This window comes from Haliotis rufescens, unplaced genomic scaffold (genome assembly GCF_023055435.1).
Source record: "Haliotis rufescens isolate VD_foot unplaced genomic scaffold, xgHalRufe1.0.p SCAF_22, whole genome shotgun sequence".
Taxonomy (NCBI): domain Eukaryota; kingdom Metazoa; phylum Mollusca; class Gastropoda; order Lepetellida; family Haliotidae; genus Haliotis; species Haliotis rufescens.
In genome coordinates, this window is record NW_025963913.1 from 12,118,393 (window position 1) to 12,134,312 (window position 15,920).

At 39.8% G+C, this 15,920-nt stretch overlaps 1 protein-coding gene across 6 annotated transcripts in view; it reads right to left on the bottom strand.

The window, feature by feature from the left end:
- Positions 1-5,112: 5,112 nt before the first annotated feature.
- Positions 5,113-15,920, bottom strand: part of LOC124146418 — a 41,605-nt gene continuing 30,797 nt past the window's right edge. For all 6 annotated transcript variants that reach the window (XM_046516703.2, XM_046516701.2, XM_046516702.2 and 3 more), the window contains exons 2-6: positions 13,467-13,596; positions 11,602-11,760; positions 11,150-11,263; positions 9,927-9,975; positions 5,113-7,158 (exon numbers count right to left, since the gene is read on the bottom strand). In XM_046516703.2, coding sequence (XP_046372659.2) covers positions 5,255-7,158; positions 9,927-9,975; positions 11,150-11,263; positions 11,602-11,760; positions 13,467-13,541 — 2,301 coding nt within the window. In that variant the 5' untranslated portion in view covers positions 13,542-13,596 and the 3' untranslated portion in view covers positions 5,113-5,254. The remainder of the gene's footprint in view (positions 7,159-9,926; positions 9,976-11,149; positions 11,264-11,601; positions 11,761-13,466; positions 13,597-15,920) is intronic.

The window sequence follows — 15,920 nt, forward strand, 5'->3', positions numbered from 1 at the left end:
TTTTATGGCCGAAACCCAACTGACATGCGGAAAATAGCTTTTGAACTTCCCGAGAAATATAACCTCGAAAACTCATTTAATCAAACAACAAAGAAAGCAGGACCCGACTGGTTGGCCAACCTTTTTGAGACGACATCCAGAGCTATCAATAAGAAAACCTGAAGCCACTAGCATCTCAAGAGCTGTTGGCTTTAACAAACCATCAGTAGACAGATTTTATCACCTCGTGAGACAGGAGATGGAAAAGAACCCCCCCCCCCCCCCCCCCAGCTCCATTTGGAACATGGATGAAAGCGGAATAACAGCTGTGCATAGGCCTATGAACATTCTAGCGAAAAAGGGTGACAAACAAGTGGGCAAAATGACAAGTGGTGAACGTGGCAAAACTGTTACGGTTGTGTGTTGCTTTAGTGCGACAGGCACTTATGTCCCACCTATGCTCATATTTCCCAGGAAAAGGATGCCGACAGCTCTTATGAAGGGGGCTCCAGCTGGATCGGTTGCTAGAGCAAGCAAGAATGGTTGGATAAATCAAGAGGTGTTCCTCGATTGGCTGAAACATTTCACAGGGTTTGCAAGGCCAAGCAAAGAGAACCCATGCATGCTTATCCTCGACGGTCACAGCTCTCACAAGACACTCGAGGCTGTAACGTACGCCCGGGAAAAAGGCATCACGATGATTGTGTTACCACCACATACCACGCATAAACTGCAACCATTAGATAGGACCTTCTTTGGCCCCCTTAAGTCCAACTTTAATAATGAAGCAGATAAGTGGATGCTTATGAACCCGGCAACCAGAATATCATTCTTCGAAATGGCTCAGCTGTGGAGATGCGTACCGAAAAACATCCACAATGCTAAAAGCCACAAATGGCTTCCAGTGCTCTGGCATTTGGCCTTTTAATCCTGATGTTTTCACCAGCGATGATTTTGTAGCTCCGACGTTCATACAATTTGGCCCTCGCTCTATGAAGGTTCATACTCCAATGAACCCACACAAAGTGAAGGTCAATTCTTAAATAAACATTGTTGTACATATTTGGTAATTTCTTTGAGGTGTGAACTTTTAACTCGGCATCCAGCGTGTTCTTTGTTTTTGTCTTGTTTGCATTACCATCATCGCCTTGATAATCCACAGACATGGCGGAAACCTGTGTTTTGTGTAGGGTCACATTATTTAATGTAGTAAGCAGTACATGGAACGACGTCACTTATGACAATGGTGTTATGTATTAATGCGCCACTGCGATCATGAGAATATACAAAATGCATCGATCCGATGCTAAAAAGGTGCGATTTTAGGGTGTGTAAGAAACAAAATACTGTACTCGTGCCTGTCAGATTCCATTGATCTTACAACTCGTTGTTACAAAGCGTATCTAACTCGCTTTCGCTCGTTAGATACGTTTTGAAACAACTCGTTGTAAGATAAATGGAATCTGATAGACACTCGTGTAGTAATCTCTATGTATGTATCTACATTTCGTAAAACTTCCGCCGGAAACCCCTTCTCGACATTTTTAAAAATCGTGACCCTTGGCTAGAAGTATTGAAAAAAACATTATCTAGAGTTAGTGTAGGCCGGGATACTGGATGGTTGAATGTAGTGTAACATGCATTGTGTTCGGGGACAAGGACCAAGAGACTGTTCCAAGTTCGTTTGTTATTTAACGCTGCACTCAGCAATTTTCCAGCTACATGACGGCGGTCTGCAAATAATCGAGTCTGGACCAGACAATCCATTGATGACATGAGCATCGATCAACTGAGTTAGCATACGATGACATACATCAAGTCAGCGAGCCTGACCACGAGATCACGTAAGTCGCCTCCAGCATTTCAGTATCAGTATGACGTCACTATGTTGACAAGTTTTCTGGACAAGGAGACTGTTACTAAAGTACAACACACCAGTAATGAGAAAGCTCAGCTCTCAAATCATCGGGGGGAAAGCATATGTCCAACGAGGAGAACATCTGCCAAGTAGGGCAGAACACGGCAAATAATATACTCTTTAAAAAAAGAAACGCAAAGCCAGATTAGTGTAGGGCAACCCCTGGTCAGTCTCACTGTAAGTCCTCTCCCGGGGTGGTGGACTGGCACCATGGATCATCTGGGCCAACTTGTTTCTCTCGATCTTTTCCAACCTCTGCAGCACTTTGACAAGAGCAATATGTTAGGATGTTCCCTCTGCACTACATTGTTGAGATGGGTGCGTTATCCACTCTTCATGGAATGGTAGGATGGGACGCCGGCAGCCTCAAGGATCTCTGGTTCAGCAACTTCCTTGTCATAGATCATTTGAATCGAATTTGTCTGGGACTTAACTCACTGACGTGGAGCTGGCTATCCATATCTTCAGTGCTACCAGCTCTTCTGTCGGATGGTTGTGGAGAAACTGGCCCTGTGATGCACTTCCCGAGGCAGCCACACTGTACACAATATACGCAAGTCAGTCGCCAGTTGTTGAGTCTGTACCTGTAGCCATCTAACAAGACTTGATGCCCATTTTTCTGTGACGTGAAGTATTGTGACTCCCTTGGGATTCGCCATGGTTTTAAACCAACAATGTTATTACTTAGTGTTTAAGAGGTCGCCTTGGTGACCTGTCCCTCTTTGGGACTCAAACGTGTGTGTAGGGTACACATATTTATTGTGAGTTTTAGTATTGATAAGCTGCTGTTTAAATACGTTCGAATAGCTGGCCACCTTTCAGAAATAGTAAGTGTGGCCTTTGGTATTGCATCTGTTGGCTTTGGGAGATCAACGACAGATATCGGTTCTAAGTGCAATTCTTTGTTTTAACCGAGCCCGAGAAGGGACATTTTATCGACATTCCAGTAACAATTTTTAAGTGAGCAATGGTTACAGGTCGTTTGCAAGACGGGCACGCCTTCTCAAAATGTTTTTGTGACGTAGTTTCATTTGTGTATGAGTATGGCTTTTTGTGGAGTGGGTTTAATTTGAGTCATCTGCGGATCTTACTTGCCTCCCATTGGGCTTGCCGTTTTTAGACTGGGAGTTTTTGGTTTGATCAAGTGTGTTGGAAGAGATTAGTCTGTATCTCCACTTTGTCTCGAGTCGATTCTCTAGTGTGTCTGCTTTCTTTTTTATTTCAATGAACGTCTATCATGTCTCTGGGAGACGGGATCCTTCAGACATCCACTTGTTTGCCTTGATCTCATAGTTTTGTATATTCGTATTGATTCTTATGGACTAGAGTTGAATTTGTCGTTGATGACTCCAATTAAGCTGTGAATACTGATTGACGGTCAAGAAGGCGGACCGAATGTACTTGTGTATATATGGGCCCCAACTGCCCCAGGTAGTTTGAATTTTAGTGATAACTATTGAGCGTAGTAGGGTTGGGATTTCATTTGAGTGACTTCTGATATCAAAGCAGTGTTACGTCCAGGGAGGGTGTACCCCCTTTGTAGTCTTCCTGGTGGCTGAAGACCCGTGAAGATTCCGGGGTAGAATAGGTCTTCAGCAACCCATACTTGCCCTGAAAGGCGACTATGCTTGTCGTAAAAGCCGACTCACAGGAATGGGTGGTCAGGCTCGCTGACTTGGTTAATACGTCATCGATCCTAATTGCGTGGATCGATGTTCATGTCAATCACTGGATTGTCTGGTCCAGACTCGATTATTTTAGACCGCCGTCATATAGCGGGAATATTGCTGAGTGCGGCGTTAACAAACAAACAAAAACAAATCTGGTGGCTGAATGTCATCACAAGTGTGGCTTTTCGGAGTTCACGTGCTAATATCCCGGATGCTAGTATTACCTACTCTTATCTTAGTTTCAGCCAGAGTTGTGTTTCTACTTGTAGTGCTTCTAGTGAGGTACCTGTTGCTGCACCTGTGGCTAGCATTAAGGCTTGGCTTTGTATTCTGTCGAGGTTGCAGAAACTGCTTTCAGGTAAGTATGACATGTTTTCAACATATTCTGTTTACTCTTTGATCACGCCTAGACTGGTTTGACTAGGATAGAGAGACGGTCTATCACAGAATCTTTCCCCTTGTGTTTGAACCTGCATTTATTGCACCATTGACATCTCAGAGTTCATATTTTGTCAGGGCCTGAGTAAACTAAATAAAATATACACGTTAGTATTCTCACTGTAGGCATTAGTAGGTCCAGCCGCAGAAACGTCTTTTAGCGGTCTTTCCAATCAAATAGCACGTATCACAGGATATCTGAATGTATTGAGTGTGCATAAAATGGTAAGCCTTATGAGCATGCGTCTGATCATACTCCAATCATGGTCTGGTTGTCTGTGTGTCATCCCAAAATCACGCCCTGGTTGTATCAGTGTCGTCATATGCTAAAGTCGTTATAGATTAACAAATCATGACCTTGTTGTTTGGTTTGTCACCATATACGGTTCAAGGTATGGGTTTCTGTAGCGACGAGTCAAATAAATCACTTAGGGAGCAGCACAGAGACCCGGTTACCACAGCTACTGACATCACACTCCTAAGTATTCAACTATTAAGTGATTGCCGTAGCCTTGTGTGACCCTCTACAAACATACTAGATACAATAGATAACTTACTAGATAAAATGTTTGTTTATATCATCTCACAGATGTTTTAAGTAATGTCCTAACGAGTGTTGATGGTATATCTTTATGTTAGTGTATTCATATGTTACACCAAATTGGATGTGAGCATGTTGCTGACTATCTATCCTATGACAGCCGGGTCGTGAGGAGACCCAATGTAGATGAGATAGTGATACAGGACCAAACATTCCAGGATCTGCAGGTCGAATGCTCCAAACGTATGTATCGTAGGATAGGTCCCAGCACGGAATATAATACTTTTAAACATTCATTTTGACCATTTCATCTGTGCCTACACATGCTACAACTAACGATGGGCACCGTCACATATCAGTTTAAAGCTAAAACTTCTACAGGTGGTAGAGGTTTTGTATACTATTCTTACCACACATAAGAAAACCTGTTATTTGAAAGACTGGCCACCCGATCATTGAACCATTTCTTACAATCAAAGGTTGCTTGGAACAAATTCTAACCCGGAATCCCCACAGGAGCATGTCTGATTGAAGCTGAACCATCTTTTAGGGGAACTAAAGGGGGACACACTGCAATACTTTATTTATGTTTATTCATCATCTGAAATGAAAACATAATGCCACAAACTGTCTAAGTTATAAAAGCATTCAATGCTGTCACTTAAAACACATTGTAGTTGGAAGTATTTCATACCTCCATTTTTTAATTCAGTCATCATCAATATAAATAACATCATCAACAATGTGCAATGGAGGTGCTTGGACAGTTTTAGTTTTCACAGTACACATAGGAACACTTGTCCCCCCACTCTTCATTTTGGCAGCCTCAGACTTGTAAACAGGTGATATGCTCATGCCTGTGGATGTGTTATACCCTAAACTAGATGGTTCTGGCCTGGGTTTCACAGACCACAATTTGGGTGAATCACTCTTTTGTACTGGGTGCGAGGTAAAATGTCTCTGTGTTGGCACATTGGTCACAGGCACCTTATTCCCAAAGGCCTTCACAGCCTCAGGAGCTGCAACAGTTTTTATGTATCCACCTGAAGCAGACATAACCATGTGAGGAACAGGCGAGTCTCTTTTCTGAATAAGTGATCTTTGGACTGACTTTGCCATAACATTCCCATAATCCTCATCTGAAGACTGACTGTGAATGGAAATATCATCAGCCAGTTCTTTCCTCAAGTTTAAGAAATGTTGCTTTCTTCTGCTGGAACTTGCTGGACCAAGTAATCTTCTGTCGGCAACCATGGTATGTTCACCCCATGTCTTGACCATTTGACCACTGTGAGGAATCTTCCCATGAGAATCAACTCTCTTCTTGGGACCAGCTGGCTGTTCATTAATTGGTACATACACCAACTTTGACGACTGGTGACCGTTAAACTGTTTCTCTACCTTTCTCACAAGAAACTGTGGTCTGGGCTGGATGCAATATTGCGAAGGTACTGCACCAGATACCCTAGCATTCTGCTGAGTTCTGAGCTGTAGAATGTTCTGATGACGTCTTTGGGCCTGCATGGGCATTGGTCTTACCTCGCGAGTGACACCAGTATTGGTACAATAATACAGTTTAGATCTGTCAGCAATGGGAGGAGGCTGTACTTCCACTATGCTGATATCATCATCAATCCATTCAGCTCCAAGGCTGCTCTTTTTCTCCTTCCAAAACTGGATCTCTTCCTTTGACACCCTTTTTAACACAACTCTACATGTGGCCATTTGACGCTTCAACTGCCTGCTTCGTTTGTTCAGTCCTGTTCTTACTTTCCTCAAGAACTCACCTTTTTGCTCCTTATTGAATTTATACTCATGTATGTGTTTGAAACAGTGCTTCCGTTTCTTTTTGTATGTTACAGGATAGTCATTTGAACGGTACCTCAATTTATCAAGAAACCCATTCCGAACCACTGTTGAGCAGTGCTCTTCCACATCTTTGATTGTGCACACTGAACTGTCAGGTTTGATGTGTTTCTTGACTCTCTTCCCAAGAAGTGATGAAAATGGTACATTAAGAAGAGCTCCTTGAATATTCTTGCTTGGACTAGTCGCCTCAGTGGCCTCACCATCACTGGCATCGTCTGGTACTGAGAAACTGAGTCTCTTCCTGGAAGTACCCTCCCCATCTCGACTCAGCTGGGACATAAGGGACCTTGGTGTTCGTGGAGAGGTCAAAGGCCTACTGTCCAAACCTTCCACAGCAACTATCTCACAATCAATGTCCATATCAGACTTGGACCTGGACACAACATTTTTGGCTTGTTTGCTTGATAATAGTCCAAATGATTTCAAGAAATCAGATTGATGCACTCCATTGTTGCAGGGCAAATCTTGACGCTTCCACAAAGGTATTTCTGGACGTCTCTTTCGAGGTCTTGGGAGAAATGGTGTAGACTTAGGTGGCCGTGTTTTTGGTTTACTACTTTGCACAGAAACAGCACATGTCTGGGAAGTGTGAGATGGTTTGTCAGACTGTGTTGAGACACTGTATTCATTTTCCATGTGGGTGAGAACATGCTCCTCCAACTTCGACTTTCCATTCTTGCCACCGAACCAGCGGTCACAACAGAAACACACATACACATCCACAACTTCCGCATCAGAGTCATCTGGAAGATAGTGTGATCAACATTAAAAAAAGGCATCATATGATCAATTCTGAACAGAAAAAGAAGCAAATTCAATTTCCCTAGCCTTGGACCTACCTACAGACGCACATTACTTATTGTTTTCATTGTATGTAAACTTTGAAGTCAAAAGTGTATCCCATGACAAGTTTACTTTTGAGGTAGGTTGCCTGCTTGCCTGAATTTTATGTGATAATAAATATCAATTCAAATATTCAACAATCATATTAAACCATTTGCCTTAGTCTTTCTGACATGTTGCCAAATACACTGACCATAGGAATCATACTTGGAACAAGTCATATCCAAATATCAATTTACCTTCTGCTTTTGTTTCATACAAAATGGCAAACCTTCCAAAATGCAGCACCAAAACATCATCCTGAGGTCACACACAATTATATACATATTTGTACTTAGAATAATATTATCCAAAATAAGGAAGGAAATCCAAGGATCCTTCTTACAAAGTACATGGAAGCCAGGAGTTAATTTCTGAGAGAACAACATGAGCTTCTAGCTACCCTAAACCAATTTATAGAGTATTGCATGTTCAATGTAGAACAAATGTAGCTACAGTACATTAATAAGAAAGTTGAATATAGCAACAAAAACAAACTGTCAAAAACCAGGGATTTACCTAGGATTCCAAACTAAGTGCTCTAAAGCAAATTGGGGGAAAAAATGTGATATTGGTCAAATTAGATTTTTTTTAACGTTCTTATTTTCATGAATTCTGAAGTATTGGGACATTATTAATTCAAATTGAGAATTTTTACTGTCATTTGCAGCAGACATGGGGGTCGAATATCAGCCTCTGAGCAGGTCTAGATAAATCCCTGAAATCATTAACACAGCGAATAAAATCATTGGCATGTCTCTTCAGGACATCAGCAGAATTTATGAGCAGCAAACAGTTAACAAAGCAAATAAAATATTAAGCGGTAATTCGCATGTTTTACATTCAGAGTATCAACATTTTCTTTCTTGCTGCTGGCTACGATTGCCCATGTTGAGAACAAACAGGGTCTGGAATTCATTTATACCAGCTCAGTTCTGTGATAATTGCATAGCATTTATTCACTAATGCCATATTTAATGATAATTCCATTTGTGATGTTCTTCTACAAATATATATGTGTTTATCAATAAGCTGAGAACTTGTGCTCCTGAAACCCAAATTTTCTTTAAGGTAATAAAGTGTTTTCATATCTTATCTTAATGTCACTTCCGGTGGAACTTTAGAGGGTTATTAATCACAATAATAAGAAAGTAATATACAGTTCCAGTTTGGGAAATCACATGGCTAATGCAAGACAACTTTAAAACAGAAGGGACCCGTGAAGATCTGGCTTAGAATAGGTCTTCAGCAACTATGCTTGTTGTAAGTGGCGACTAACAGGATCAGGTGATCAGGATTGCAGACTTGGTAGATGCATGTCATTGTATCTTAATTGCAATAAATTGATGCTTATAATATCAATCACTGGATTGTCTGGTCCAGACTCGCTTACTTACATACTGCTGTCATATAGCTGGAATATTGCCGAGTGTGGCGTTAAACAGCAAACAATAAAAACAAAGGTCCTAATGAGCAAGTTTGAAGCACATCTGGTTTAACTGTCTTGACCCTCTATTTCAGCCTCTATCACATGCCTGATTATTTCTGGTTGAAAACATGGATATTTACTCTTAAAAACATGTCATACAAACACGGGAGTTGGTTCAGTACACAAGGAAGCAGAAAGGAAGCAGAACTACCTAAAGAATACTTCCAGTGACCTTGAATAAATGTGGCATAAAACCACCTCTTTAATGCAATGTTTGAGGATGAACTGTAGCAACTTGCATCCCACTACAATGAATACTTCTAGACTTAATGTGAGCATCTAGGTGAAATTCAATGCAACACAACAAAGCAAATAATATATGCTACTCATTGACAATAGGTCACCGTGACCTGTCATCTTTTGTCATACATATAAAATCAAATCATATAACTTCAAAAACTATCTTCAGAAAAATCATTTTAGTGAATATTGCAAGCCTACTTTATGCATGACCTTCACTGTGACCTTACAGATGGAATAGATCACTCACAACCTTTTCCATCTGACCCATCCTAAGGGAGACATGTACCAACTTTCCTTGACATACAATAAAACCTTTCTTCGAATGGCATGTCAATGTGCAAAAACGTCCAAGGACAACAAAGGAGATATGCAGTGAGGTGAAATGGGTTTAATTGAACTAATATGGTGATGTGCATGCGCTTGTACTATTTCGGACTTATGCTGATTTCATAGTGCTAGCCCACTAAGATACCATGCCTAAGGTTTAACATGAATACCCCAATCAGACACAGTATACTGACTCCGAGGCAACAAGTCCTTGTTTTAGATAGACCCTTATGGCCGAGGCCCAGACAGGGTAACAACAAGTACCATCTTATAACATCTTTCGGTATGACTCGGCCAGGGATCGAATCCCCCAATATTCCGCTCTCCTGTCAGATGCTCTACTACTAGACCACGGAGGTGGTCCTGCAAAGGAGATATGCATGCTATGATATCCCTAAGTTATCCAAACGGAATCGTTGTTTCAAAAATAAAGTGTGGTGGTGGTTAAATTCAGACAAAACTATCAAGCCTCCCCTTTTACATGGTGCTCCTAAACAAAGACTTTACAGTTATCTATTTCAAAGACAGGAGAAAGTCAGAAATCATAAGTGGCAAGGTGGAAGTACATACCATCAGAAGAATCCACAGACAGGACATCAGCATTGTTTTTCAGGCTAGTCTGCAAGACAACATCAAACACTACAGCAAAATCATGATAAATTTTGTACCATAAATTTCCAACCTTTCAAAAAGTAACAAGAAAGCAGCCTTATGACTATGGGGTATATTAGAATTCTGTTTGTTCATATAGAAGTGAATATAAACTATAAAAAAAAGAGTCCAATAAAGCCTTAGAAGTGATAGGCACTTGGTTGCTCTATGTCACCAGAAAAATATGATTAAATGTGAAATTAATACAAACAAAAGGTCCTTCTCTGGAAAAAATAACTCAGTCTTGATAAGCATATCTTGGGTAAGCCAACTTCAGTAGTTTCTGAACACACACTATGCACTCAGTAAAATAACATGGATCAAGGGCCATAACTCTGTGAAGAAATAATTGACGGGACCAATTTTCAAACTCAAATCTTGACAAATATCTCTTAGATAAGCATGCAAACTTTCATTAAAGTAACTTCAGTAGTTCTTGAGAAAACTTGTCCCCATTTCACACAGTATACACTAACTTGAAAAGCACGAATCAAGGGTCATAACTCGGTAAAATATGAATTCAAGACATCAATTTTCAAGCTCATTTGAGATCATGACCAGTAACATCAGTGAGTAAAATTTCATTCCTTTGAATTAAATAGTTTTTAAGAACATTTGTCCGTTCCTATATCCCCCAACCCACTTCGTGGCGGAGGATAAAAATAATGCTTTATGGGCCAATTACTAGATCCTTTAGATTTGTGACATGAGGACATTTGTCTTGAATACTGGAACCCATGATAACTTTATACCATGTCATTAATGTACAACTTGAACGTAGCCATTTTTGCATGAATGAATGTATAACAATTTTTTATTTAGGCTTTCTTGTATGAAAATCTTACTACATGTAGTACAACATGACATGTACACTGCAGCCTACAGAGTTAAAAAATGTTTTCTTCACTGCCATATTGGAACCAATATCTATCATGTGAATGTGCAAACACGAATAGAAACAGATGATGATAAACAACCGACAAACTGAAAGTGTGCTTGCACTGCATCACAGTTTATAGTAGTCATAATCATGGTAAGAGGAAAGGGTTTTTCTTCCAGGAGCAGACAGGCCTAATGACAGAATAACTGACATGTCTAGGCTTCATATAATAGACAGATAGTAACACTCAACGCATATTTACCAGATCAGCTGTTGTGTTTGGCTTTGTCAGCAATTCAGTGTGGCCCATATACTCATAACATGCTTGGACTACACTTCGAAGTTTGTCAGTAGATTCACATTCCCCACCAGCAAACTGAAACAGTTATTCTCTGCATACAACACAATCCAACTGGCTTTGAGGACAAAAGCACATGTAGAAAAACATCTTTACTGAACAGTCACATTAATGTTTCCTTTCCTCAATGTGTGAGAGTTCCTTACTTTATTGACACATTCCTTCAAGATGTAAGTTAGACACATTGCTTCGATTGCAACCAAATATTCTGTTCCGGAACATGGTTATCACGTAAATATGTTTGCTGAGTGTACCCTCATCATCAAGTGTTGATCTATCATGCTGTACCTAAATTAACAACCCCTCATTACTTAAATCCACCGTGTCACACCTCTGAAACACACATGTCTGGATACCTGTTTTAAAAGATCATCACTGTCTTTGACACTTGGAGCAACCCAGGGAATGTCCACAGGCCACCACTCAGGTTTGTAGAACTGGCTGGCTGGTGGGGTGGGTGTTCTGGCTGGACATGCTATGTTGATCAAGCGTGGAAGGAATTCCTCCAACTGGGGCTGGAAGAGGACACAGACACAATCTTACTTAAACAAGCATGAAATACTCATATCCCCTAAGATGACATGTCCAGTTATGTGCAATGCATTAGCTCCCGTGAACTATGTTCACTGGAACCTTTTTGCAAATGGCCTAATTGCAGCACTAAAAAAGTTATGACTGGTGTTGTTTTGCAATATGCAGTTTATGATAGAATAGGTAACTGTTTTTGTAATGAGTAAGGATAAAACATATGGACGAACAACTTCTTTATTACAATTAGGAGCGACGTTTCGGTGTAGGTTCTAACACCGTTATCAAGCAAGTGAAGTACAGAGTATGGTTGACAAGAATATATACAGAATAAGAGGCAGTGTTTATAAGGTTGAGTAGGTTTAAGATCAGTTACACTGTTGTATTTGAAATGAGTTGTGTTTCTGCATAAAGCTAGTCAATGAATACAACAACCATGTCCAAGACACTTTTGGAGAAACATCAACACAAGCAATGCAGAACTTACCAACAAGAATGGAAATGTATTCAATACTGCGAGATGACATTATGTGCCAAGTTTGGTGAAGAAATATGGTACGGTTTTCAAGATCTGCTTGGTGAAGAAATATGGTACGGTTTTCAAGATCTGATCCAGAAACGAGGACTACCGCCATTTTCAATCTTAATCAAAGTCGTTGCCATGGAAACTCGAAAAATAATTTGCTTATAGGTGCAATCATCAGCTCATAGGTGCTACCTTGACACTTGTGGATTCTGAGGCCCGATGCTTAAGTCCCTGGATACTGTTTTCTTTCAACCATGACAGACTATTGTACAATTTTCAAGATCAGCTCCGGTTACAAGGACTACCACCATTTTCAGTGTAAGTCAAAATTGTTGCCAGGGAAACTCGAAAAAAATTATTTTTTTTAAAATCACAAAGTATCAAAAGGCACCAGTTTATCACTAGACCTACCTATGTGCCAAGTTTAGTGAAGAAATATTCTACAGTTTTCAAGATCTGCTCCGGAAACGAGCACTACCACCATTTTCAGTGTAAGTCAAATTCGTTGCCAGGGAAACTCAAAAAAATACTTTTTTTAAACCCCAAAGTATCAAAAGGCACCAGTTTATCACTAGACCTATCTATGTGACAAGTTTAGTGAAGAAATATTGTACAGTTTTCAAGATCTGCTACTGAAACGAGCACTACCACCATTTTCAGTGTAAGTTAAAGTCGTTGCCATGGAAACTCAAATTATTTTATTTAAAATAAACCAAACTATCAAAAGGCACCAGTTCACCACTAGACCTATCTATGTGCCAAGTTTGGTTAAGGTATCTCTCGTGGTTTTTTAGTTCTGCTCCGGAAACGAAATGTGACGGACGGACGGAAGGACAAATATACAGCACCCAATCCTATATCCCACTTCCACTTTGTCGCAGTGGATAATAATATTTTGTATATAATATATAATAGAATTGTTCTAGGCAATGCTCCAGATAATTGTGTATTGTGTAAGCCATTGAGCATTTACTCACACACAACCATTCAAATTAGGTATTCCATTATTTGATCTCCCTTGGATCCAGTCTATTGGGTATTTCTAAACCCATTTAAACCAATGGGTAGACAATTTTGTAGACAATTCTGTTGTTTCAGGTTTCATGTTAACTGAGTTCACAAGCACCCGAACACTAACTTGATAACTTTAGGCATAAATATACACACCTTGGTCATTGAATACAGAGACAGGGGAGGTAACTCCACCATCTTCTCTTCCCTCAAATTCTGCTCCAAGATCATGATCTCATGTTCTTCATGCTATATATCCAAAGACACTTCAACTGGTATAAGGAGTCTGTAAGAAAAAGTTAATTATATAAAATAGTGCCACAGCTTTGCTGCTCAACTGGATGTGTAGCCATCTCTACAATGATATAAAAAAATAGTTTCTGCAAAAATAATGAGGACCAACTGCTAATGTGAAATAGGTAACTACGTTGTCAAGAAACATTTCACATATTTATATATTTTGTTAATTCAACCATGACAGTTATATGGAGACAAACATTCAAACTGAGTTTCAGCAAGGTGAGTTGAAATAAGGTTTAACGTTGCATTCATGATGATTGCACTTATAGCAATGTGCTTGCATGCGTACTAGTCCGGACTAACGCCTATAGAGCTAGCCCACTGAGATACCATGCCACAGTTTAACATGAATACCTCACTCCGACACAGAATACTGACTCCAAGCCAACTAGTCCTTGTTTTAACCCCTTAATGCAGAGTGCCAGGAAGTGTAACAACAAGTATCATCTTTTAACTTTTTTTGGTATGATGTGGCTGGGGATCAAACCCCGGACCTTCCACTCTCTGGGCGGATGCTCTACCACTAGATGACGGAGGTGATGAATGTCAAAACATTTGGGTTAGTCGAGTAACATGCCTCACATGTTTCCAATAATCTTTACAAAGCACATGAGACTTTAATTCTTTCATTAGTTGCAACAACCGTTTTTTGAGTGATATTAAAACTCTTGAAAATATAACCATAAAATCTGCATTATTTGAACAAAATATCAAGAAACAAACATGCTAGTTCAGCTACCTGAGTTTGGCTGTATCTTTGGAGATGATTTTTTTTCAGATTTTCAGAGCCAAAAATGCATCTTGATAGTACTCATGAGCGGTGGGGTAGCCTAGTGGTTAAAGCGTTGGCTTGTCACGCCGAAGACCCAGGTTCGATTACCCACATGGGTACAATGTGTGAAGCCCATTTTCCGGTGTCCGGACTCCCCCGCCGTGATATTGCTGGAATATTGCTAAAAGCGGCGTAAAACTGTACTCACTCACTCGCAAAGCCAAAATGCCCAAGTGAATATTTAAAACATCGCAAAAACATCAAAAAAAGGCAGAACACGTGCTGTGTCGAACTAGTAACTAGACAAAACAAAAATGGCTGAGTAACGGCCATGAATCGCACAGAAATGAAAATTTGATTTAAACTATTTTAATTCAGGTCTTGTAATTGGTAGAAACAAGCATGTTAAGTTGAATTGGTCTGCTGTTTCTGAGATGTTTGCAGACAAACTACAATGTCAGACAAGCAGGCCACAAGATAGATCATTTAGTCAGGTGATAAATAAATAGTGTAGCTAACCTGGATATGTAGTCAACAGTGTAATGTGTCAACAAAACAACAAAGACAGACCCTTAACAAAACGTGAAACATTTTTTCCAATTTCTTGTAACTGACGGTAATTAAATGGTAAAATAGGACATGGACGGGTAAACTGGAACCCTATCGGTCCACTGGAATGGCAGTAAATATGACATCTTCAAAATGAAGTATTGACCAAAACTATGAATAAATGCTGTCTTAAAACCAAACAATGTTTTAGCATGTTTGTTAGGCAGGGGGCAGGGAGATTCTTAGTCCATATTTAGCCAAGCTTACCGGTAATCATTGGTTGATATGAATCACATGATAATCTTGTAGACAAAACATGAATAGTGGCACCAAAAGGAGAAAATGAAAACAAAAGTAATTACACAATACACATAAAACGTCTAACATGTCTAATGAGAACAGTCTTACTTCTTGTCAATAACAAGAAAGTTTCATCAGGACTTGTTGAACGCGTTCCAATGGCTGCGTGTGTGAGAATACAAGTTCGGAAAATGACATCGGAGGTAATATTTTGTACTGTAGATTTATGAAGCTGCAGGAAAATTAAAGCAATTAAAGATCCTCATGACAGTGCCAGGCACTATAAGGCTGTTACCATTAGGTTTATTGATAGGACTGGCAGAATATTGAACAAACCAGTATAACTGCCAGTCAGGTAAACCGGTAATTTTAAAACAGAACGGAAACACTGGGCCATTAGAAATCATTTTTTAACCTCTTCTAAATTCTGGTGTTATCATTAGTTGTCCAGCGTTTTCTGAAGATGATGTTTACATTCAAGGAAATGCATTTGTGAGCATATATGGGCATGGTCTGAAGTGCAATTGTCAAATACAGTACCAATGTAAAATTAAGTCTGTCAATAATTTTTAACAAGTCTTTTTCATTTTGTAACAATTCAAGGCTTTTCAAGCTATTTTGGTGATTTTCAAGGCTTTTCAAGGTTGATAATAAAAATTAAAGCTTTTCAAGTGGGGGGAACTTTTCAA